At 38.1% G+C, this 25,637-nt stretch overlaps 1 protein-coding gene across 1 annotated transcript in view; it reads right to left on the reverse strand.

Moving 5' to 3' along the window:
* The window catches only part of LOC311068592 (pleckstrin homology domain-containing family G member 3), a 140,640-nt gene continuing 115,003 nt past the window's right edge, over positions 1 to 25,637 (reverse strand). Inside the window, exons 4-19 of the mRNA XM_084091133.1 lie at positions 24,872 to 24,972; positions 21,780 to 21,849; positions 21,134 to 21,180; positions 19,611 to 19,761; positions 18,635 to 18,766; positions 18,159 to 18,341; positions 17,946 to 18,038; positions 17,174 to 17,260; positions 17,064 to 17,097; positions 16,866 to 16,946; positions 16,733 to 16,765; positions 15,983 to 15,993; positions 15,232 to 15,582; positions 9,090 to 9,197; positions 7,291 to 8,830; positions 1 to 2,633 (exon numbers count right to left, since the gene is read on the reverse strand). Coding sequence (XP_083947259.1) covers positions 1,720 to 2,633; positions 7,291 to 8,830; positions 9,090 to 9,197; positions 15,232 to 15,582; positions 15,983 to 15,993; positions 16,733 to 16,765; positions 16,866 to 16,946; positions 17,064 to 17,097; positions 17,174 to 17,260; positions 17,946 to 18,038; positions 18,159 to 18,341; positions 18,635 to 18,766; positions 19,611 to 19,761; positions 21,134 to 21,180; positions 21,780 to 21,849; positions 24,872 to 24,972 — 3,936 coding nt within the window. The 3' untranslated portion in view covers positions 1 to 1,719. The remainder of the gene's footprint in view (positions 2,634 to 7,290; positions 8,831 to 9,089; positions 9,198 to 15,231; positions 15,583 to 15,982; positions 15,994 to 16,732; positions 16,766 to 16,865; positions 16,947 to 17,063; positions 17,098 to 17,173; positions 17,261 to 17,945; positions 18,039 to 18,158; positions 18,342 to 18,634; positions 18,767 to 19,610; positions 19,762 to 21,133; positions 21,181 to 21,779; positions 21,850 to 24,871; positions 24,973 to 25,637) is intronic.

Here is a 25,637-nt window from a genome sequence, read left to right on the forward strand (position 1 = left end):
AACAATACTTTTAGCATTTATTAAATCTTAATATTAATTTAAACATTTACTAATACATTATTAAAATCAAAGGTTGTATTTGTTGACATTAGTTAATACACTGTGAACTAACATGAACAAACAAGGAACAGCTGTATTTACACTTTACAATAAGGTTCATTAGTTAACATTAGTTAACTACCTTAGCATGAACTAAGAATGAACAATACTTCTTCAGCATTTATTAATCTCTTATAATTTTTCTAAATTTGTAAATCCAAAGAATGTTGTATGATTTTGGCTAGGTGAGGGATTCAAATTGTAAATATTGTACGAAGTATGAGGTGCCGTTACATGTTTAGACATATTTAAATGCTGAAATTCTGCTACAGTTGCTCAGTGATGGCTAATGTTGAATGGCAAAAGTAATTCAAGTGCTGCATGTAGAACTTAGAAAAAACTAAGAAAAATGTTTGAGTTTCATATCTGAAAAACACATTTGAATGAATATCGTATTAATATCAAACCATAAACTGACATAGAGGCTTTATCAAGTTCTGATTTGATTAAACCTCGGAAACAGTGTTGAAAGGAGTCATATGCTCTTGGTTTGACTATCTAAGATTCGCATTTGAGGCCTACAGATCAGAGTCATTAAAATGGGACATCTGTCCAAGTCTTTGCTAAGTTGAATTTCCTTCGGTTTTATTATGGAGTGAATTTTCCAGACTTTCCACTTTATGAACTGTATTTTTTTGGTGCATTTGTATTAAGTCAGACTAACAAGAGGAATCAATAGAATCTTAATAAATAACAGAGAGAGACACACACAATGATCAATAAGAGAGCAGTTATGAAGAAAATGACAGATTTCACAAAGACCAGTCTATCAGAATGGGCTGTTTAACCAACAGTGTTTACCAAATTGTGGCATCAGCCAAAGTCTGATGTTAGTGGCAGATTTATCATGCACCACAATGATGTATGGTAAGCTTAAAATTTCAGACAAAATTGTCATACTGTACTACTTCTTACAGTATGTCTTTAAACATTAGGATCTAGTTTCCTAGAAAAAAGGGACTAAATCCACTTTGGTACAAAGGTACATATATACACTTGGCCCATGCATGCCATCTACGAACAAGCTTTAACATATCTTTCAGTTAAAAGTTAAATAAAACCCAGTTTTCGAGTGGTCTGTTCCATTTAGAGTCTAGACTGGAATTACACTCTAAAGTCTAGTCTATACTGGCAGTGTATACTATATTACATGAATTGAAATACTTTTGCCAAAATTTAAACAACCATGAAGAAGAATGTCATTACCTTTACATTTATGTAAAATGACTACCAAACACATACATGCATATCTACAATCAAATATGCGAATGGTACATCAGAATGAATGCATGTACAAGAATGTACAATATTTACACTTGCTGCCTAGCATCCAGACCATAAAAAACCATAGGTTTCTCATAGGTTTAACAGTAGGCAACATAAATCAAACAGTGTCCAAAATACCAGTAAAGTAGCATACAAAACGTAAAGAATATTAGGTTTGAGGTTTAAATTCGCCAAATGATTTATTTGGCTACAGCATAATATATACTGACCATACCTTCAGTGGTCAAGACATTTAAAAAAAAAAGAGAGAAATTAATGAAGCAAAGTATTTCATAGCCAACAACTTTCCAGTATTTCTGAAACATTAAATACATAACGATAAAACGAGTGATTTTATCTTATGCTTTGGAATTTTTCTCTGAGGTTCTTGACAACGCTGTGTTGACTAGCGTCAGCCTTCTTCCCAGAATCCAATGCATTTTTAACAACATCATCTAAGTAATCACTAGGGGATGGAGCTATCTCAAGTTTTTTGCTCCTCTCTGTCTTAGATCCTCCCTCTTCCCTAAGACGGTATTCCTCTGACTCCTGATATGCCCGACAGCGGTCAATGACAGCCATGATTGAGATCTTCTCACGAGAAGTTGGAGAACGAATTTGGACGTAGCCGTCATCTGTTGTCATTTCCTGTTTCATGCACTCTTTGGTAGGCAGGTCCATCTCTACTGGTGTTGTATCCTCAGGTACTTTCTCAACCACTATTATATTCTTCTCATTTGGAAGGGTAGCTTGAGCGGAGACATAGTAGCCACTGCTGGCATTTTTACTCTGAAGACTATGCAGATCACTCAAGTACAAACTACCCAATTTTTGGTCCAGAGAGCCAGTACGATGCTTCCGAGTCAGCAATTCTCCCGTATCCCTTCCCGGATAAAGTGTGTGAATTGAAGAGTCTGTGGAGCCATTAGAGGTGAATATGCGGCTAGAAGAGCAGCTAGAACGTCTTCTAGAAGTGCCGTCGAACATCCTCTCTGCCACAGAACGACTTTGGCCTGCTGGTGACTGAGAAGATGAGCTGCTGAAGTGTGCATATTTGGAGCGAAGCTCACGGACGTCTGGCCAGTTGAAGTTCTCAGGTGGAGGACTAAGAGGACTCCTGGAATGGGACAGATGTGGGGACAAGACCTTTGGGCTACTGACAGAATTAGGAGTGTGGTCTGGGCTGGGAGTCACAAGCTGGGACTTCTGGTCTCTATCATAATCAGCCTGATCATTTGCAGTCAAGGACAGCATCAAGTCTGGTTTATCTGTGGAGCAGCAAAACATAAGATAATTTTATGTTTGGTTATACAGTACATTAAAGACTGAACAACATTAAGTAGAATCACTGCAACTAATAAATTATTCAACAACCAATTTATATTTATTGAAGTCAACCACTTTAAACTGGAAACCAACACGAGCAGAACTCACATTTTTTTTTTGTACGTACATCTGCACTGATTACTTATGACAAAGTAGATTGGATACCACTATACCCATCTATTTCGAGACATTTCATCCTGTAACCCATCATGGTCATTTAAGTTACTTAGTTACTAGATTTGAGAATAAATTGGATGACCTTAGAGCCAGGATAAGATTTCAACGTGACATTAGAGACTGCAACATACTCTGCCTGTCTGAAACTTGGCTGATGCCTTTGGTGCCGGACACGGCTGTTACGCCATCCGATAACTTCTCAGTTTTACGGATGGCTAGAACAATGGAGGACAGTAAAGCCAAAGGTGGAGGAGTTTATTTTATGACTAATAATAAATGGTGTGATCCCAGGAACATTTCCACTCTATACTGCTCCTGTTCACCTCATCTGGAACATCTTTTATTTGCCCCGTGAGTTCACATCCATCATTGCTGCTGCTGTACACATCCCACCTCAGACAGACACAGGTTTGGCTTTGTCCAAGCTTTATGATGTGCTTAGTGTCTACATAAACAAACATCCAGATGCTCCCTTCGTTGTGAAAGGGGACTTTAATAAAGCCAACCTCAGGTAGGTTATGCCGTATTTTACCAACATGTCTCCTGCCCAACTAGATTGCTATTCTCAGTTTAGGAATGGCTACAAAGCTCGCTTGCTACCGGCTTTTGGTAAATCAGATTATGCTGCCATTTTCCTCATACCGGAATATAATCAGACAGGAATCTAAGCAAGGACCCTCCGAGAGGAGGGTGGTGAAACGCTGGTCTGCCCAATCAGAAGCTACGCTACAGGATGATGTTGACTGGGACATGTTCCAGGTGACATCAGCAAGTTCACAGATGTAGCAATGAGCTTTGTTAGCATGCTTACTGAGGAAGCATCACTATAAAGACCTTCTCTTTTCAGAAAAGGTGGGTGGATAAAACTATCCAAGCTGTGGTGAATGCGCAGACAGCTGCATATAACGTAGGTCTCTCGTTGGGGAACATGAGAGATTACAAAGCATCGTGCTATGCTCTCCGACGTGCAGTAAAAGCCACTAAACTTAGATACAGAGAACGAGTGGAGTCTCAATTTCAGCTAAAAGACTCGTCGTACGTGGCAGGGACTGAGGACCATAAGTGCCTTTAGAAGCAATCCCTCTTCTGTGGTGAGAGCAGACTCTTTTGGCTTGCTGACGAGCTGAATATTTCTATGCACGTTTTGAAACTAACCGTGTGAGCGCTATTCTGCCGATCAGCGTGTCAGAACGAAGCAGGCATGTTAGCGATGACCATGTAATCACTGTCACTGAGGACGAGGTTCGGAGGACTCTAAAGCGAGTGAATGTCGGAAAAGCAGCCGGCCCTGATAGTATTATGAATGTACCATCTACGACAGCTGAGGAAATTCAGGCTTTCACCAGTAATCCTGAAAACTTTCTATTCAGCAACAATAGAAAGTGTACAAATGTATTTCAGTGTGGTATGGGAACTGCACTAATAAGGCCTGTAAAGCTCTGCAGAGAGTAGGGGTGTGAACCGACACTGGTCTCACGGTTCGGTTCGATTACAATTATCATGTCATCGATTCAGTTCAATTCGATATCACGATGCACCGCATCCCCAATTTTAAATTTTACTTCAAAAGTGATGTGTGCGCGTGTGTGTTTGCGTGTGCTCGCCTGTTCGGAAAGTCGCAGTGACAGAAACAGTGACATTCCAGTTTAAGTTTCAAGGGAGTAAAGCTTGTTTTTTTTACCATTAAGAAAAGGAAAATCTGTCAAATAAATTTTGTTTTAAAGAAACGTTTATTTAAAAGCAGCGCTCATTAATCAGTGTATATGTAACTAAGTCCACTGAAGCAAGCGTATGTAGAACCCAAATGCAGTTTAATGAAAATCAGAATCAGACATAGAAACAAAAGAACATGGCAAGGCATGGCGAAAACAATCTCAGAAACATGAACTTACTTAGTGGTTACATCAGCAATACAAGAACCCGACACATGGCAAACATGAGGGCTTAAATACACACAAGACTAATGACTAGACAAGGGACACCTATGAACAATGATCAAACAATCAGACAATAAACTCATGACAAGACACATGGCAGGATCACATGACTACAAGGGATCACATGACAGACAAGGAAGCAAACATGACAAGAACAAAACCAGACCAAAACCGTGACAGTATTATGTTACCATTAAAGATGCGCGCATCAACCGGCGCCGAATCCGCTGTTGAAGGTGACATCCATCATCCATTTATAATCACGCGTAACAACACAGAATAATTGTAATTTGACCATCGGGTGCGGATACTTAAATCAGAGAAAATTATTGGGGCGGGTGGATGATTTATTTTTGGCTGCGGATTCGGGTGACGTTGGAGCTCATCTGCTTACTCTAAAGCAGTCAGACTCTGCCAGGCGTTAACAGCTCGGGGTGAAAACGGATAATGTGGTTTATCAAGTTTGTGGTATTACCTCCTGCATATTCTATTTGTGCATGACATGAGCACACACAGCCCGTGTCTTCTGCAGGTCATGCTTACCAGGTTGTTCATAAAAGCCGAAATGTGCCCAGATGTAGGCTTTTAAAGTAGTTGGAGCATTTTACATTTTCTCTCACTCGCATCTCACCTCCCTCTGCCATTGTATGCTACCGCGACAAAGCACGTGCGCGACAAATTACGTCAGAAAAGCGTCAGTACATTATAATCAGTTATGGTCTATTACTGAACCGATACCGAATCGGCACCCCTAGCAGAGAGTAGAGCACTTAGCCGAGGACATCACAGGATCTGCATGACATCTATCTCAGACGATGCAGGAATAGAGCTGTTAAATCATCAAGGACTCCAACACCCTGATAACTGTCTGTTTAGCCTGCTTCCATCTGGTAAGTGCTTCCGTAGTCTGAGGACAAAAACTGAGAGGCTAAGGAGAAGCTTCTTCCCTCAGGTTAATAGACTCCTTAACTTGGACTTGCCTGTATCACTCATCTCATAAGTCTCTCGCTCAGTGTTATTCAGGTATATTAAGCGTCAGTTGCACATAGCACTTGTATTGTTGCTGCAATTTAACATGCATTTTAAACATTCTCTATTTTTTGGACATTTTATATATTGCTAAATAATATTACATTTGTCAGTTTATTATATACTGTTTTTGCACTTAGGTTTACTTTATTTGTTATGTTATGCACAGTCGATGGAGCAGACCATATTTACATATTTACATATCTGTGTATGTGAATCTATTCTGAAAGTTTGCACAAGGTTTGCACAAAGCCACAGGGTGCAGAGGGAAAAAAGCCTAAGCCGGATAAAAAAAAATTGCAACACACAGTAGTGGTCTTTCGTTCTCGAAAGCAGTGTTTTTAAATGAATTCAGTGAACAAAATAAATGATTAAATTACTCATTAATAATTAGGGCTGTCAACGAATATTCTAAATTCGAATATATATTCGAATAGTTTTAAAAAACAGAAATTCGAATGTGAAAATTAATATTCGAATGTGGAAAAATGCCCACGGTAGCAGAACGGCTGTCTGCTTTGCGAGTGGGCGCGCTGCCTGCGGGGTCAGGGACAGGTCACAGAAAGAAGCGTTAACGGTAAACAGAAACATTACTAAAGAGTAGGCTACTGTACTGACTGAATAGATATTGCGCAGCATGAATAAGGTAGGTTAGATACAGCAGTTTCATGCACTGCAGGCTTCTACTGGTTTGATTATTTACCGTTTCATGTCAAGGAAAAGTTAAATTTTTACCACAGCACAGCTCGCTCGGAGCGTTCAATGTCGGATTCGTGTCTACCGCGTCTAGTTGGACTCTTGAACATTTTGAATTCGCACGTCAAAAGCAAAAGTTTGATGTGCGGAGAGCGTGACGCCTCATTCGCGCCACAAGACCTCCAGACCAGCGTAAACGCGTCTTTACATTGACATAACATTGAAATCACTCGCGCCAGATGCTCTATTCGCGTTTGGTGTGTGAACACAGCGGGTGAGGGCGAGAGAGAGAAAGAGTGCCTGCGAGTGAGCGAGCGAGAGTGAGGTCTGCGGTCTTGGCCATTAGATTTACTTGTTTGTTTTTGTGTAGGTAATACATTGTCAAATATGTTTAAACTTAAATAAACTACCTATACAAGTAGTTACTGTATGTCTCTTTGTATTAATTTGTCCTGTTATTGACGTAATGTGCGTCATTGACAAAATGGCAACCAGATGTTCGAATAGTTCGAATATTCGTGTGTTTTTTAGAGGGAATATTCGAACGTCATTTTTGAGCAATTTTGACAGCCCTATTAATAATACACAAAAAGACTCCACTAATAAAAGGATTGCTGCAAACAAAGACAAGGAGCAAGGCAAAAAGTGAAAAGTCTCAGTTCTGTTGTTCTATTCTGTTGTTGTAATATGTTGTGGTATAGAAGAAAATTGGTTGCAAATGCATTCACTTTTTGATTATAGTCAAAAAGATCCATCTTACCTTTGGTCTCCTCTGGCTTTTCTTCCACCACCGACAGAAGGTTCCTCGTGGCCGACCATGTATCTCCAGACTCTTCACTCCTCTGTCTCAGCACTGGTTGTGTGCACTTAATGCGTTGACTGTACTTCCTTGCAAGATGAAAAACTTTGTTTTGGGATGAATCCGCATCTTCTGCTGACTGTGCTCCTGCATCTCCCTCATCTTCAGTTTCTCCTCTCAACCTGATAACTCTGGGGGCTAGAGATGTAAGGGGTCTACATTCATTCTCACATTGCCTGGGTCTGGTGGCATCATTCTCACGGGCTGCACTGTTTTCCTTCTCTTTCAAAGGTGATGGTGTGAAGGACTCCTCTCTGATAGTGCTCAGATTTGAATCTTCAGATATAACCTGTCCATCAACAACTTTGCCTTGTGTCTTTTTACCCAAGTTAGGACTCTTCCTGAGGAGACTGGGACTTGTTCCTCTATAATAAGGAGTTTCTCTGGGCCTCAGAGCTTTGAGGTCCCCTTGACATCTAGTGACCTCTCTTTCCATTTCTTGCCAGACTTTGATCATCTCAGAGGAGGGACGGAAAACCTCTTCCGGATTACTCTCAGTTTGGTAATAGACAGACTGAGGTTTCATGAAACCATCTCCATCAGAGTCAAGCCTAGTGAAATCTGTGGGATCACTAATAGGTTGTTCCAGAGAGGATGAATTTGCATTCAAATTGGTCTCTGATAGAGCCAAGGTAACAAAAAGAGGTTCTATAGCTTCATCAGGTCCAGATGTATTGGTGGTCTTCTCTAAGGCAAGGCCTTTTTCATTAGGAATGCTGTTGAAACGACTAACTGAATTCCTTACAAGCCCACTTGGAATGTAAGTGAGGCTCTCTCTACGCTTTAGGCTAAAAGTAGCATCCTGGTGTTCTGCATTCTCATAGTAGCTCCTTATCTTGTCAATGAGTAGTTGATCTTGCCGGGATAGCACTGAATCCCTTCTTCTGTCGATGCTTCGATCAGCGTCAAAAAGTCTGTCGTCCCCTAATGACCCGATCATGAAGTCTGCTGATGCAAGGGCTTCCTGGGTCAAAGGAATGCCATGTGACTCAGGTGAGCAGGTGCTAGCAAGGCGGTGTTGATGATCATGGGAATCTCCCAGACTTAGACTGCTTCCAGTCCTGCTGGGAAGACGTGGAGATGGGCAAACATCCACGCTTATGCTACTACGACGTGTGGCACAGACAAAGTGTTCAGCAATGGCGCTGGCCTTATCAAGCACAGATGATGGTAGAATGCTAGTGGAGTCTGATTTCTCTTCTGCATTCTCCTCTTCCTCTGAAGATTCACCAGGGGTGTCGGTTTGCTGTGACAGAGATGAGGCCTCTTCTGTCTCTTCTTTGGGACCTTTCTGATCATATTTTTCCCTTGCTGACTCCAGATCCTGAATATTTGGAACCTGTTGGTCCATCTCTATGGACTCTGGATCATTATAGTTGTCTGGCTTTAATTTCTCAGTTGATCCCCAGTAAGAGGCTATTTTCAGGTTTTGAGATTTGTCCTTGAGAGGGTAAGAAGAGAATGTCAAATACAAGCTGAATCCCTTGATTTCTGGGTTTGTTTAAAATATGGCTGGGTATTGCCAATAACCTCATGAAATGATACATACCATAGTTCAAAACAGTGGTAAGCTTTACGGTAACCTGTTACTTACTAAATTAACCAATCAGTACAATTCTAGTTTTAGGTGTACTAAAGTACTAAGTACTAAAACTAATACAATTACTGTATATAATCAATAAGTTAAGTATACAACTCACCTGTTCTGAGATATATCTTTCATCTGTAAGATATGCCTCCACCTGTTCAACTGATGGGCCATTTTCTCTATTAAAATTATTTTCAGTGACCTCACACCCCTGTTCCTCCTAACATAAAAACATGTTTTTAGCATTCATAGGTGTTTGACACTTTAAAACAACTCACTTTAAATACAATACAAAATAATATTTACACTGTTAAATAAGCAATATCATTAGGAACAAATTATTAAGCAAGACAGTTATTTTCAGTCCAAATACGGTTTAAGTTAGATTCATTAGCACGACCAGATGAAGTAGAATTTTCCCACATTTTTCTGTGCTGATTTTGGGAGGAAATTCTTGTTAAAAATGTGTTAAACGGAACTAACAGTAATGCAGTTTTATTGATGGCTGAAAGCAAAATCAAATTAAGTACACTATTTAATAAGTGAACACACAAGGGGTGGAGGATATGTAGAACTTTGTGAATGATGGATTGTGCAATTCTGTGGAAATCTGCGAACTTTTCCTGCATAATTCTGTGCATGTGGGCCTGGGTAGGGTCGCACCAGCCATTTGTAAGTTCTTAAACTGGAACATAAACTCCACATTAGAGACTTAGTAACTACTAGCTAGTTTGTAACTATTCAGAAAAATGGAGCGCAACTGGAAGAAAACAAAACTAGAGGTATTTCGCATTTCATGGAAAGAGAGTTCGATTGCATACAGAGAGGCCTTAAAAACTGCTAGATCTGCTTATTTTTCAACCCTATTAGAAGAAAATAAACAAAAACCTAGGTATTTATTTGAAACAGTGGCTAAACTAACTAAAAAGCTTCAAGCCCAGAAATTTCCAAGCAACACAGCAGTAATGACTTTATGAACTTCTTCACTTATAAGATTGATAATATAAGGGACAAAATAATAACTATGCAACCGTCTACTACAGTATCGCATCAGGCAGTGCATTGTAGTCTCCCTAAGGAAAAATTCTATTCATTTATTGCTATAGGAGAGGAAGAATTCGCTAAACTCATTAAATCATCTAAACCGACAACATGTATGTTAGACCCTATACCTACTAAGCTACTGAAAGAGATGCTTCCAGAGGTCATAGATCCTCTTCTTACTATCATCAATTCATTTTTGTCTCTAGGATACGTACCAAAAACCTTTAAGCTGGCTATGATTAAACCGCTTGTTAAAAAAAACGCAACTTGATCCCACAAAATTAGTCAATTACAGGCCGATCTTGAATCTACCCTTTCTGTCAAAGATACTAGAAAAGGCAGTATCTTCACAACTATGTTCCTTTTTAGAAAGAAATGATATCTGCAAGGATTTTCAGTCAGGATTTAGACCGTACCATAGTACCGAGACAGCTCTCATTAGAGTCACAAATGATTTGCTCTTATCATCCGATCGTGGTTGTATCTCTCTATTGGTGTTACTCGATCTTAGTGCTGCATTTGACACTATTGACCACAACATTCTTTTAAATAGACTTGAAAATTATGTTGGCATTAGTGGGATTGCATGGTTTAAATTAGGGATGTCCCGATCAGGTTTTTTTGCCCTCGAGTCCGAGTCCGAGTCATTTGATTTTGAGTATCTACCGATACCGAGTCCCGATCCGATACTTCTATAATACATAAAAAAAGAATAAAGAAGAGCAAAAAACAGATCCAGGATGTTCCTTATTTTTTATTTAATTCACCTTATTTTAACATTCAACAACTCTGTTAACAAACAGAGCACTTCTGTGAGGTAGCTTGAACAATCAAGTAATAAATAACATAAATTCTTCACTTTTGGACTTAAAAAAAGTCTAATATATAAACAAATAGCACCTCAACTTAAAATACCCAGCAGGCATGTAAACAAATAAAAAAATAAAGTGCCACAGCGTTTGCAAAGCCAGTAATGTGCTTTTAGGAACTGCACTCGCCGGTTTCACACTGCATTGTTAGCAGAGCGTGCAGCGTGTATTTTTTTTCGGCGCCCATGTTAACAGATTAGAGCATTCACACCGCATGCAGAGGCGGCAGCACGTAGCAGAGCAGAAGCAGCAGTGCCACGATAGTTTCGGCGCAGAGTCTATTTTTGCTGCGCCGCTTACGCTGAATTAAAGTGATATGCATTGATCATGGCCAAAATACACCGCAGTTTTATCAAAAAAGTGCATTGATGATATCTATTGTGTTTTAAACAGTCGATCAAATGACCAACATCAATTTAAAAAGAAAACAAATGTCCAAAAACAAACTTGTTGCCAGAGCAATAAAAACAAAGATGAACCAAAAGTTATATTTATGAAATTATTAATAAAATAAGCTTCTTGACAAGTATTTTATCTTAAATGTATTTGAAAACGAAATAAAGCAATGCCAACTTATCCATTATAGAGTAGGCTACTCTGTCTGTACACAACCCGCGGTTCAGCCGTGCGTGACAAACGCTGCCAGTGTGAAAGCAAAACGCGCGTGTCCTGCTCCTGCTCACCATATGCACTGCTCCTGCGCTGCTTACGCTCTGCTAACGCGTGCAGTGTGAAACCGGCGTAACTCTGTGCCACCGCATAACTATAGATGTGTTAAATAATAATGAGAATATATATACATATATATCCGAGTCCTGGGGTGCGTTTCCCGAAAGCATCGTTAGCCAACTATGGTCGCAAGTTCCCTCGTTACCAATAGAGTTCAATGGACATTGCGATGAACTTGCGACCATAGTTGGCCAACGATGCTTTCGGGAAACGCACCCCTGATCGGGAGGTAACGTCCGATTCCGATCGAGTCTGTAACCACGTGATCGGGCCCGATTTCCGATCACGTGATCGGATCGGGACATCCCTAGTTTAAATCATACTTATCTGACCGTTATCAGTTTGTAGCAGTAAATGAAGAGATGTCTTATCGATCACAAGTTCAGTATGGCGTACCACAAGGCTCAGTACTAGGACCACTGCTGTTCACTCTGTACATGCTACCATTAGGAGATATCATTAGGAAGCATGGAATTAGCTTTCACTGTTATGCCGATGATACTCAGCTCTATATTTCTTCACAACCTAACGAAAACTACCAATTCACAAAATTAACGGAATGCATAGCTGATATAAAAAATTGGATGACTAGTAATTTCCTACTACTAAATTCTGAAAAAACAGAGATTCTAATTATTGGACAAAAAACTTCCTCACGTAATAACCTAGAATACTGTCTAACACTTGATGGCTGCTCTGTTAAGTCTTCGTCGTCAGTTAGGAACCTGGGTGTGCTCTTTGATACCAATCTTTCATTTGAAAGTCACGTGTTTAGTATCTGTAAAACGGCATTTTTCCATCTTCAAAATATATCTAAATTTCGCCATATGCTCTCATTGACAAATGCGGAACAATTAGTTCATGCGTTCATGACCTCAAGGCTAGATTATTGTAATGCTCTACTGGGTGGTTGCCCTGCACGCTTAATAAACAAACTACAGCTGGTCCAAAACGCAACAGCTCGAGTTCTTACCAGAACCAGGAAGTATGACCATATTAGCCCGGTTCTGTCAACACTGCACTGGCTCCCTATTAAACATTGTATAAATTTTAAAATATTGCTGATTACTTACAAAGCACTAAATGGCTTAGCTCCGCAGTACTTGAGCGAGCTCTTAACGCATTATATTCCTTCACGTCTATTGCGATCTCAAAATTCCGGCCAGTTGATAATACCTAGAATATCAAAATCAACTGCTGGCGGTAGATCCTTCTCCTATTTAGCACCAAAACTTTGGAACAGTCTTCCTATCATTGTCCGGGAAGCAGACACACTCTGTCAGTTCAAAGCTAGACTAAAAACACATCTCTTTGACCTAGCATACACATAACACATTATAGACTTCTATAATTCAATGTTAGGCTGCATAGATCAGGTCAGCCGGAACCGGGAACACTTCCCATAAATCCTGATGTACTCGTTACATCATAAAAAGAATGGCATCTATGCTAATTTTAGTGTTTTTGTTTATCCCGAGATTTTCCCGCAGCCTGCCGGATCCAGGTAGCCGGATCTGTATCCAGATCTGATGAAGGACCTGCGCCTGGACCCGATGTCATAGCAGGGTGCTAAAGTGCCAACTAGTTTCTCCTTATGGAGGATCCCTTTACCACTCTACAGATAAAGTGTTGTCGGGAAAATTCGGTTTGCGAATCTACCCCGAAGTGATAAAATTCTGTATCAAAATGTTAAGGCCAGACAAGTAGTTTTTTAAGGCTTGGTTTGTAGGGAATTACAAACCTGCGCACATATATTCAAACGCGCATACCAATAGACTGAACTTGTAATACGCATGTGCACGCCATTAGCGTTCTCACAGGTTTCGCGTTTAAAGTCTGTGTAGAGTTTCCTGTTAAAACGGTGTCGTGTTAGCGGCCCCTAAGTTAATAACTAATGATCGTTGCGACGGAAGTGAATCAATCAAATTAACTTTAGCTGGAAAATAACTTTATTCAAGAACTGCTATAAAGCCAAAACAATCTCTGTTACTTTAAACTATCCTTGTATCTCTGTAAAGCCGCTTTGGAACAATCTACATTGTTAAAAGCGCTATATAAATGAAGATGACTTGACTTGACTATTCAGTTTCACCATTTGTTCTTAAGGCAGAACATGGCTAATAGGTTGTAAGCTCGCCGTAAAGTAAAGCGTAGTCGCATAATATGATGTTTATCCTCAGTGACGCAATATCAGCCTTCAAATACATGAGAAAAGGTTGTGTTGAAATGCCGTCAATTTCAGTTTATCCTTCATTCTAACTTCTTTTGCCTCAAGTAACTAATGGTAAAAATATGTTTCCATTAAAATATGATATTACATGAATAACATAATAGATTAAGTATATACAACAGTCTGAAACTGTATTTGAAATGAATAAGGATCAATAAATAAATACTGTTGAAGAGCCACAAAGAAAGTGATTTATTCACATAATGTTCTCTCTTTTAAAATGTGAGTGTAAATGTTCAGGGTTAGTACCAAGTTATTAACAAGTTATTGTAATTACTATAATAATAATAATAATAATAATAATAATAATAATAATAATATAGAATGTACATGTGGAACAGGACTGTAAAATAAAGTGCTTCCGAAATCTCATTGGACCTGAAGTACCGCTCCTCATGAATATTAGCCATCAAACCGGGCTGTGGAGGGACTGATTGTGAAAATGTAAAACCACAATAGGATATCATTATAATATGACAAATCCCTCAAATCTCATATGGAAAACCATAAAAAACTTGTCGTCTGGCGAAGCATCGTGTTACTCATGATATTATTTAAGGTTCTCAGTTTTACGTTCTTCAGTTGCAGTGTGTTGTTCTGCAAGTATGAGAGTGTTTGCAATCAGAGAGAATAGTTCTGACTGGGTGTTTTTTATTGACTGTCTCCAGGAAATGTTTAATGGGGTGGCCTGAGGGACATAGTAGAGTGGCACACTAAAATGAACACTGAAAAACAGGGTAACCTGAAATTGTTATTTCGAAAATCTATTCTGGTTTCTTTAATGATTTTACAAGGTAAATAAAACATGGTTAAACATGTTGTATAAATGCTTGTGTCAAATTCAAAGCGATCCTCTCATGAAAATGCAGTATGATTAAAGTCGCATATGCACGTAAAATGGGGCGGAGCACGGAAATAAATTTCTAAATACACAGATGCTTGTTGCTGTTGAATTTTTGATCCATGAAACATTATTCTATGCTAAATCTAAATTTAGATTTAGATAAAACTTTTTAGGGGTTTTTATTACCATTTTGAATGCAAATAAAACTTAATTTTATCATTAACGATAATAACACTGTTACTAGATGTTTCTCTCAACAAAGTGAAATGCAGTGAACAAAATGAATCATAAGTACTGTACAGTATATGCATTATTTGATGTAATTGTAATAAAGTAACTCCTTGTTACAATTTTGTTTAGTTCCTCTAGCAGTGCTGCTGATCTACAGAGTTAGCTTCAGCTTGTATGCGCTGTTAGTGGATTAAGGCATTCTGTGAGAGCACATGCAACATGGCAGGGAGGTCTGACAGACATGCAGGTCAGGTTGCAGGTCAGGTCGGGGTATGACAGAATCCCCCTTTGTGGCAGAGAACCTCACCCTTGTGAAGTCCATGGAAAGCAAAGCTCGGGCTCTATAGTGCCAGCAGGAAATGGCAGCCAACATGGAACTGGCAAAGTCAGCTACCTGGTTCTCCTCCATTAGAATATCGTCATAGTCACTTTCCTCTCCTTCTGCTTCGTCCTCATTGTCTTGCATCAATCTGCCGTTCAGAGATGGCGAGCTACGGACCGCCTCCTCATTATCACTGAGAATCAGGCCTTCAAGAGAGTTTTCTTCTCGTGCGACAGGCATCTCAGCTGAAGATTCGCACAAGCCAAGAGCGCTAACACTAGAAGTGGCTTGTAAAGGCCACGTTTCAGCGGCCAACGCCCCCATGCTGTCAGAATGCTGGAGTCACAATGAAGTCACAAAGATTTCTTCTTATGAGGTACAAGGACATGAACCAAACTAACAGAGAAAGAATTTCCCTTGGGGAATAAAGGTGCTCTACGTTATTGAGCTCACTCTAAAACCAGAAGTGGGTAGTAACGTGGTACATTTACTTAAATAACTTTTCTGGAAATGTACTTTTTGAAGTAGAATTAATGACGGGATTTTTTTTTTCTTTTTTCAATTACTAGTAAGTATTTGTTCTTTTTCCCACCACTGTTTAACACTTCAACAAGCTTGTGGACAACAAAATAAAAAGCACATCAAAAGGAACAAATTGTACACTTGTCATCTGATGTTGACAAATGTGTTTTTTAGGCATTTGGGGTTATTTTTGGTTGATTTATTGGCTTCCTACCTTCAGTATTGCTGAAGAATTTACCCAGACACCAGATCAGCCAGATGAAAAAAAGAAAAGAAAAGAAAAAAAAAGTAAGCAAATTAGTGACATTAGCCAATTTCTTGCTTCCACATGATGCTTTGTGAACATTCTCAAATCATGCTGGATAATATGGATTTTCAGGTTTTGCATTTTGGGGGTTCATTAAAACAAAAGGGAGACATTTCATATTCTAAGAAATTAAAATTAAAGATATAGTTCACCCCAAAATGAAAATTCTGTCATCATTTACTCCCCCTAAGGTTGTTCCAAACCTGTATGAATTTCTTTTTTCTGTTGAACACAAAGGAAGATATTTTGAAGAATGTGGGAAACTGAACAGTTCTGGGGCACCATTGACTTCCATAATTTTTTTTCCTTACTATGAAAGTCAATGATGCACCAAAACAGCCTGGTTATAAACTTTCTTCAAATGATCTTCCTTTGTGTTCAACAGAAAAAAGAAATGTATACAGGTTTGGAACAACCTGAGGGTGAGTAAATGATGACAGAATTTTCATTTTTGGGTGAACCAACCCTTTAAGTTAATATAATTCTGAATTAAAAATGTCATACTACACTAGAAAATGCAAAATAGAAGCAAGAGGTGTCAGTTCCCACTGTATCTTTATTACATTCCAACAGCTAACACTAATTTAATCTTTATTTAAAACATCAAAATTATATCTTTATATCCGGTTAGAACAGAATGGACACATGGAGATTTACCTTTAGAGTTCTTCAAGATCTCTTTAGACGGTTCTGTTGGAAGATAAAGTAGCAGTCCATTGGAAAAAGTAAAGTAATAAAATAAATTCAAGATTTAAAGTTTTACAATTGCAAGACATGTATGGGCACCTACCTGACTGCCTCCGGCCTTGTCTAGAGTTAGAAAACTCCTCTGACTTTTTGAGTCTCTCAGGGCTGTACTTATACTTTTTGTCTTGAAAAAAAAAAAAAAGTATTCTGTTAAAACAGGCCCATGATGATTTTTTACACTTGTTTAAAAACTAATGGTATGAAAAATGAAACATGTTCATGAGTGGTTTTAAATACTTACAAATAGAATCCATCTCCAAGATTGCTTCCTTTGCCTAAAAGAGAACCATCCAAAATGTCCAAATGAATTTTAGATGTTTTCAAATACAAAACCCAAAAATCATTACATACCTTTTGTGGTATCACAGCCTGATGATTCTCTAGAATGAGCCGTTTAATATGATGAGCCCATAATTTTTTCTCCTCCACGGTTTTAGCCTAATGAGAATCAACCATTAAATGAGTTGTTTGATAAAAAATAATATTCTGTCATTATTTACTCAACACCATGCCATTCCATGTTATTTTTTTTTGTAGAGGGAACACTCAAGGGGGAATTGAAACACCATTAGAGTAGTTCATAGTACTGTATATAGACAGTCTTCTGAAGTCAATGGGATAATTTTGGGTGAGAAACAGCTAAATATTTTATTGTATTCAAATGTATTTTAACCAAACATTACAATGCTAAGCTTGTGTCATAATTGATTTAAGATGTGCAGTGCAGGTGAAGCTATCATATGACTTCAGATGACCAAAGCACAGTAATGGACTCTTTCTATGGGACTTTTTGTGTTTTTCTGAATCTGTGTAAAGATTTTTTATTTAAAGAGATCTGCATTTGTGTACACAAAATACATGTTTGAACATGGCAGTGGCAGAACTATCCCTTTATGAATAAAAAATTTGGTAACACTTTATTTTAATGTGACGTAGTTACACGTTACTACATGTACTTACTACAGTAATAACAGTGAATTATGCATAATTACAAGCAACTAAGCCTAAACCAAACCATAACTCTATAGTAAGTACATGTAGTTAATTAACATTAATCAGAACTTAGTAACTACGTCACCTTAGATTTTTATTCATGTAAAGACACAAATCATTGAGGACACACCTGAACAGTATGAGGTTGTTTAGGATGCTTGTAATGAGTGACACTGAAGCATAGCGAGTCCTTGGCACTCTCAATTAACATGAGCGTTGAACACTGCATGAGGAAAGAGAAAACAACAATTTTAATGGGGGCTTTACATTAGTGCTGACTGTTCAGACTAGACATGATTGAAAAATGAAGTATCATTTTCTTGTGAAACTTGTGCTGTCATACCGAGATGTGGGTCTTATAGACATAATGTTCTCCTCTTCGTTTAGCGATGAGGAGCATGCGGTCAAAGAGAAAGAGTGTACGCTCGTTCTTGGCACGATGGACACGAAAGGTGCCCTCGAGAACCAGTTCTCCATATGTAGTCAGATCAGGTCCCTTCCAGTTTATGAGCAGAGACTGGACTTCCTGAGATAGATGAAGTATGTACAGATATTGTAAATTGGTTCATATCTTTATTAAATATGTGGAAAACATAAACGAGACCATAAACGCGAACTAGGCAGAAAGAGAGATTTTTTTTTGTGACATTTGGACATATTTTAGAGCAATTCTATCAATAAACAAAATCTCCAGTGTTTCACATGCATCTCAAAGATTGTGTTTAATTGTGAGTGTGAAGTGGGGGCACGAGAGCAGCAGTGGAAAGCTGTGAAACAGGCTCATAACACAAACTCTTTGATGTGTGTTTGTGAGCCAACCTGAAGACGGACTGCATGTTCATGTTTTCTCTTCATGTCGTTTATATACCACGCAACACCAGTCATGGTGTATATGGCCTCCTCCACCACCTCATAACCCTCCTCCTCTGGATCAAAGTGCTTGGCAATCTCCTACAACATAAAGGACACATCCAAATTAATTGTGATTTAAAGACAATAACTACTAACTGCATATTTACAATGCAATAATCTTTGCTTCAATGGCCAGATTTTTCAAACAACCCAACATTACCAAAATTGATTATTGCAACAAAAAAAATATAAAAATGTCCTTAAAACCAATCATGACACATTTTAACATTACCATGAATTGTATAGGCCCAACAATATGCAAATTTTTACATGACATAGGCTAAATAGAAAAAAAAAAAATTGGTTACACTTTATTTTAAGGTGTCAGTGTCACAGTGTAATTATACATTTAATTACTGAGTAATAATAATTAACTACATGTACTTACTATAGGGTTAAGGTTAGGATGGTTGTTTGGTTCAGGGTTAATTGCATGTAATTATGCATAATTTATAGTTATTACTACAGTAACTACATGTAACATGTGTACCAATGACACTGTAACATAAAGTGTTACCAAAATTGTAAATATATAAACAACAGCAGAAGTGTGATTTTGAACAAGGTGATCAATGAATTTGCACTAAAATGCTGTAGATTTTGATTGGACACACAGCCTTTGATGCCAACAACAAATAATGTTGGAAGCGTTTTCTCCCCTCTAAATGCATTTTGCATTCTGTGATCCATTTTGGTTGAGAACCACTGATCTAACTCTTTCAATAACTGTCTTTTAAACACACAATGTAACAATAAACAGTGCAAAAAAACAATTATAGTCCAACGAAACTGATCATGCATGATAATGGAAGCATTGCTCACAGCAGGTGATTTGAAGCCTTTACTATTCTATACAGTATTATTCTGGGAATGGTTGGTTAACCTGAAGTAACAGATGATATTTGAGGATCCTCTGGACAGGCTTGAGAAGATAAGATCCCAGAGGCAGAGATCGCTTTAAAGTAGCTTGCCTCTCCCTGAAGAACTTTGCAAAAGTTTTGTTTCTCATGCAGTCTGTTAGAGCAGCCACAGAGCTAAGGAGAAAGTATGAATAGTGAAAAAAACAGCACAGCACACACTAACAAATATGTCACTATACAAACTGACAAAAATAACTCCCATACAACATTAAATAGCATCCTTCTGATAATTCATAAATAAGTCAACGTTAACAAGGAAAAAAAATAATGCTTCAAACACCAGCATTGAGCTGCACATACAGTAAAGACAACCAACAGGTTACAAAGTTCAAATGTGCTTTAGAACATTAGAGGCCCTGTTCACACCTGGTATTAAGATGCATATTGGTCGATCGTATCACAAGTGGACGATGCTAAATACTGGTGTAAACGGGGTCTAAAACGTTTCGAGCTTGTCCACATTCCACCACTTCCAGAGGTAGTCGAAAACACATTTGGCCGGATTGCTTTTGTAGTGTAAACACTCATGTGATCGGATGTGTTCAAACAGCCACAAAAGACCGTCTTCTCTCCGCCTACTGAACTAATGCGTAAAGCGCGCTAGCCAGACGGGATTTAAACTTTGTCGGCTGAAGAACCAAGTTTGGTTTGAAGCTGAAAAACGTACCAAGCACAACGTTCTCTCACCATTCCTGATTTCTGACACACACTAACAGTGTTTGACTGGTCTTGCAGCAATCAGAGCAGAAACGAAAGCTGCTGCTCTTTGTATGTTTTTCAGTCGTCTCCGGTCACATTCATATGTAAATTGCACAAGCCTATTTCGTCTATAAGATCGAAAGATCTGTAATAGCCCATACATTTACCCGCCCATAGACCCTCCCCTCGAAGAAATCAGGACAGAAGTGGTTGAAAGTGGACAAAAGAGACGGATTAAACACCAGGTGTAAACGGATATGTGTCTCCCTCGTCTACTTGGATCTGATCGACCAAAACGCATCTTAATACCAGGTTCATAGACCCTTTGTGACACATTTCATCTAATACATCACATGGGTTCATCAATTTCTGTTTTTGGCCTTGGATTTGTGTGCTTGTCCAGGCATTAAAGACCTTACTGATCATGAATTTGATCCGACCACTATATAAATATAAGTAATTGATCTAAAAAAAATACAGTGTTATTATTTAAATGAAAATTAAGCAAATTCACACAAAAATTCTCAATATTGGAATGTTAAAAAATTATAGTATATTAAAATTATAAAATAGTTATAAATACACATCACAGTTGTATTTGTTTTCTTAATTTTAACATTAGCTGCCAAGTCCAAGTTTAAATCAAACTGACAGCATCATATTACTGTACACAATATTACCAAGACACCAAAGGTGCTTTTCTTTGATGCAGAAGATCTGAAAACCTAGCCAAAGGCTCTTCAACATAATGCATTATGCGTTACTTTGGCTATTTACTGCAACTTACTTTGGGTAGTTGGTGCAATATTGTGTGTAGATGTCAAAATATTCACGCTAAATATAGGAGAAAAAAACAAAATCAGTAAAGGCACACAACAACACACAACCACATCACACGATGCAAACATTCAGCAGAAAATGAGCCCCAAATACATTATTTGGTTTGGAAGTTATCAAATGCTATAATTAGCCCACTGTTCTTCTGGAGTTTGAGTATGACGAGGTTGTTTTCATGTAAAGATGTTAAAGAATTTAATGATTAAAGGTACACTATGTAACTTTTGGTGTTAACTGCATGTAACTGCATGCGTCTTGCGGAAGAATACTGTAGCCGGAGCTACTTCTCTCTGTTTATGTATACGACGAGTCATGCAGGTACTGGGCTACTCCACAGCAGGGGTTGTCCCGCCCCGTTAAAAAAAATGATATGAATATAAACACTTATTATAGGCAAACTGTAGATATTCAGGAAAAGACAAAAACACGATTTGGAAGATGGATTAATGATGTACTCGCTCATTATATCAATTTTGTCAATTCTGAACAAAAAAGTTACATAGTATACCCATAATTTAGTTTAGTTACATAAACATTTAGTTGAAATATGATCAGATCTTAAGCCATACAAGGAACTGTGTCAGTTTAAACTTCACCTTGATCACAAAGCATCTGGCAATGGCCACAGGATCATTGTCACACATGTCCAGTGACTGAAGCAGCTCACTAAAAAAAAAGGGAAAACATGCTTACCAACCCTAAAACATCAAAATAATGTTCATTAAAACACCACATGCTCTGAACACTGTAAAGACAAAACAGACTCCTAAGGCCATTACAGCATTAAGCTGGCAAAAGGACTTGTGATAAAGAAAAGAAGCCACGTCATAAATTGTTCAACAGCACATGCAGTCTTGCAAGTCACTCATCCTCTTATCCATGGCCAATGAGAAAAGAACATCTCTTACTCCATGAGTGTGTGTAAGGAGCGCCTTACATTTCCTTAATAGTAACATCACTGTGATGAACAGTGGTAAGAGGCTTATTCCTTTTCAAAAATAAATAAAAACATAATGAACATAATAAAATAACATGATAAAAGACACCTTTTCTTTGCCACTGGTATAAGAAATATGAATCTCCTGTTCATGTCCAGGTTCAATCCATGTTTAAAATGGATTTGAAAGCACAACTCAGGGATTAGCTAACAAACACCACAGCAAACAAAGTAAATTATGCCCACACTTTCTGTCATGCATTTGTGATGAAGCACAAACAGAAACACGCTAACCATTCACTCACTTACTGTATGGTATTGAGGAGAAAAGTATCACTCTGGGGTAGACCAACACCTGACAACAGGTGAGGAGACAATTACGCTCAAAAACAATGGACTGATGACTGGTTAGATGAAGAATGGTGTGTTTAAGTCTCCAACCAGAGTTTTTTATGGAAAAGCATGCAAAAATGCCACTACTAACTGACAGATAGAGAGAAATAATACACATCTCAGTAAAATCTCAAGCCTTGAGTCACAGCACCTTCCCAGAAAATAGACCAAAATATAGATGATCATATTGATTACCGTCCACTACACAGATTTTGGTTACACTTCATTTTAAGGTGTCATTGTTACAGTGTAATTATATATTTAAGTACTAAGTAATATTTAATTACTCAGTACTTTAATAATAAAAAGCAACTTACTATAGGGTTAGGGAAGAATCAGGGTTTGGTTGAGCGTTGGTTGCATGTAATTATGCATTATTTACTGTTATTACTATGTCATGTAACATATGTAACAAGGACACTGTAAAATAAAGTGTTGCCCAGATTTTTGTTCAAACAATTGTTCTCTAAAATGAGAATGTCTCTTTGCCTAACAAATCATGGTTCATGTACCTGTGGTGTACCTAAAGCCTATTTGCTATTTGAAAAATCCTTATCCTTTATGCGCCACAGAAATCACGTTTCAATAGAAAATGTAAACAGAAAGAAAAAAAGTGTTTTATTTTTTCTTGGGTCTTTAAGGTTTCAATCTTCTATAGCTCAGGTAAACTAAAGCAAGGCAGTATCAATGGCAAGGTCATGGGTTTTGATTTGCAGGGAACACATATACTGGTCAAATGTACTTCAACCCACTTTGGATCAAAACATCTAATAGATGCATATATATTAAAACATGAAAAGGAGTCATGAGAAATTACTTGAGAGAATGTATCAATTGGTAACATTTTGTTAAAAATTTGATTAAAAATCCCTGGTTTAATTAAATTGAACTAGTGAATATGGCCTGAGACAACTGAGTTTTTTTTTTTTAAACAAACAAAAAATGTCAAAACATGAAAAAATAAATGCAGTTTTATGTACATTTTTAAATACAGTTTTATGGCCAGTAAAATAAAAACTCCCAAAACACACATCATGCGCTGCACATCAGTTACATTTCAGTCAACCAAAGCAATCAGGAACTGAAAATATTATTACTTTATTTCAATTTAATTAGCTACAAACATAGCTACAAAAGTAAGTCTAATTGCATATTTAAAGTTTTTTATGGAATACTGCAGTGATTATTTTAAATGATTTATCCAAGCACATCGTTATTTTTTAATTTTTTAATTTACATGCCCTCATAATATTTCATCAAAATAACTTCCCCTCCCTTCTCTTCTGTGATGATGGGGCAACCTGTCACTCACATGAGATTACAGCAATTGCAAACCACAACCATTCAATGATCCAATCAAATCCTCATCTGCCACTTGTTATTAATATAAGATTTTATTATTGCTCTACGGTCAGAGCAGGGCCAGTTTTCTTATGATTTATGCTACCCACTCAGATTTTTCTACCTCCAATTAAAACAGTAGGTAGCACAATTCGGCAGTGAAAAAAATGCTACCTTTCCAATTGTGCTACCAGCATCATATTCATGTTTGTGCGTTTTATTCACGTGGCTTGCCCACATTCACGGACCTTGCCCACCCAAACGAGTTACTGTGCCCCTGCCTCCCTCCCCTCCCTGCTGAACACGAGCGAATTCGAAAGCACAGAGCAAGCGAGTATGAATTCGAAAGCGATTACAAATGTGCGTTGGTTTGTTTCCACTACAAAAGTTGAACCAACGTTATGTGCCCTCGTAATATTTAATCAAAATACGCCCCCCGGTTGAGCATGATTTCGGCAGCCGATGGCCCCATGATTTATGTGCCTTGGTGCCGGTTCTGGGTGAGGGTGGAATTTGACAAATATTGAGAGCCTCCTTTGCAGCGATGTCTGCTTTCTCGTTACCAGATAACAGAAGTTTTTTCTTGCAGAAAAGCTCTAGCTAAGATACTTATGATTTTGGGGTGGTCAGTCTTTACAGATTCAGTGTTTGAAGGCCAGATTTTGAGTTTGTGAAGATTAAGAAATTTCGTTCTTGTCTATTTTCCAGGGCTAGGAGTAAGGCATGAGCTTCAGCTCGGCAGACGACATAACTGTAGTGACCACTTACAATGAAATTTCTGTTGGTGAAGACACTAATAAATGCATCTTTATAGTTATCATTCTTGGTGTGAACAGGCCTTTAGTCACCCCTGTTTTCAAATAAGAAATTAAAATAACATCATAATTTCATAAAATTAAGATTCTTCTTTGTACACAATCTATGCAAAGGTGTGGCATTCTGATGTCTGCATACACTTCCATGCTGCTGGTGTTGGTTTGGTTGCAAAAAACAAGCAAATACTGAATGAGTTCTTACCTGTTAAACTCATAGATGTCTTCTATGTTTCCAAATAGAGCACACACCTGTTCTGGCTTGATGGGAAGATCTCCTGTGTCTATGATGTGAGCAAGATAGTCCTGCAAGAGAAAATCAGTCTTGAATATTCAAGAATACTTTTGACTTGCATGAAAGTACAATGACCAGTGGCGGCACTAGGGTGGGGCTTGCCGGGGTTATGGGTCATCAAAAATTTGCATAGCACCAGCAAAGCCCAGCCCAGATTTTCAAAAATGCTTTTGCTTCAAATGAAAATTTGTAATGTTATGATTTACCTCGTAGCTGATTGGCTTGGTTCATGGCTTATAACTCTATTTTTGAAAAATTAATGGAAAAAATACTTCTGAAACCAGTGCAGCTGAAAAAGGGGGCAGGCAATGTTGCACTCTATAGTCTTAATGGGAGAAGTCAATAAGGCCGCGCTAAGGAATGGTGCGCATTATTGATCATTTGGAACACTTTACAATAAGGTTTCATTAGTTAACATTAGTCAACTACTTTAGATAACATGAACCAAGAATGAACAATACTTCTACAGCATTTATTCATTTTAATTAATGGTAATTTCAACATTTACTAATAGATTAAAATCAAAAGCTGTATTTGTTAACATTATTTCTGTCATGACAACTCTCGGAGTGAATGGCATGGTAATGGGTATAAAAATGTTCTATGTTTGGTCTTGGCGGAATAGATCTGCTACGCTGCTGCTAGGTTATTGCTGCTACTTGTAGCATATGGACAG

This window comes from Abramis brama (assembly GCF_963993115.1).
Source record: "Abramis brama genome assembly, chromosome: 18".
Taxonomy (NCBI): domain Eukaryota; kingdom Metazoa; phylum Chordata; class Actinopteri; order Cypriniformes; family Leuciscidae; genus Abramis; species Abramis brama.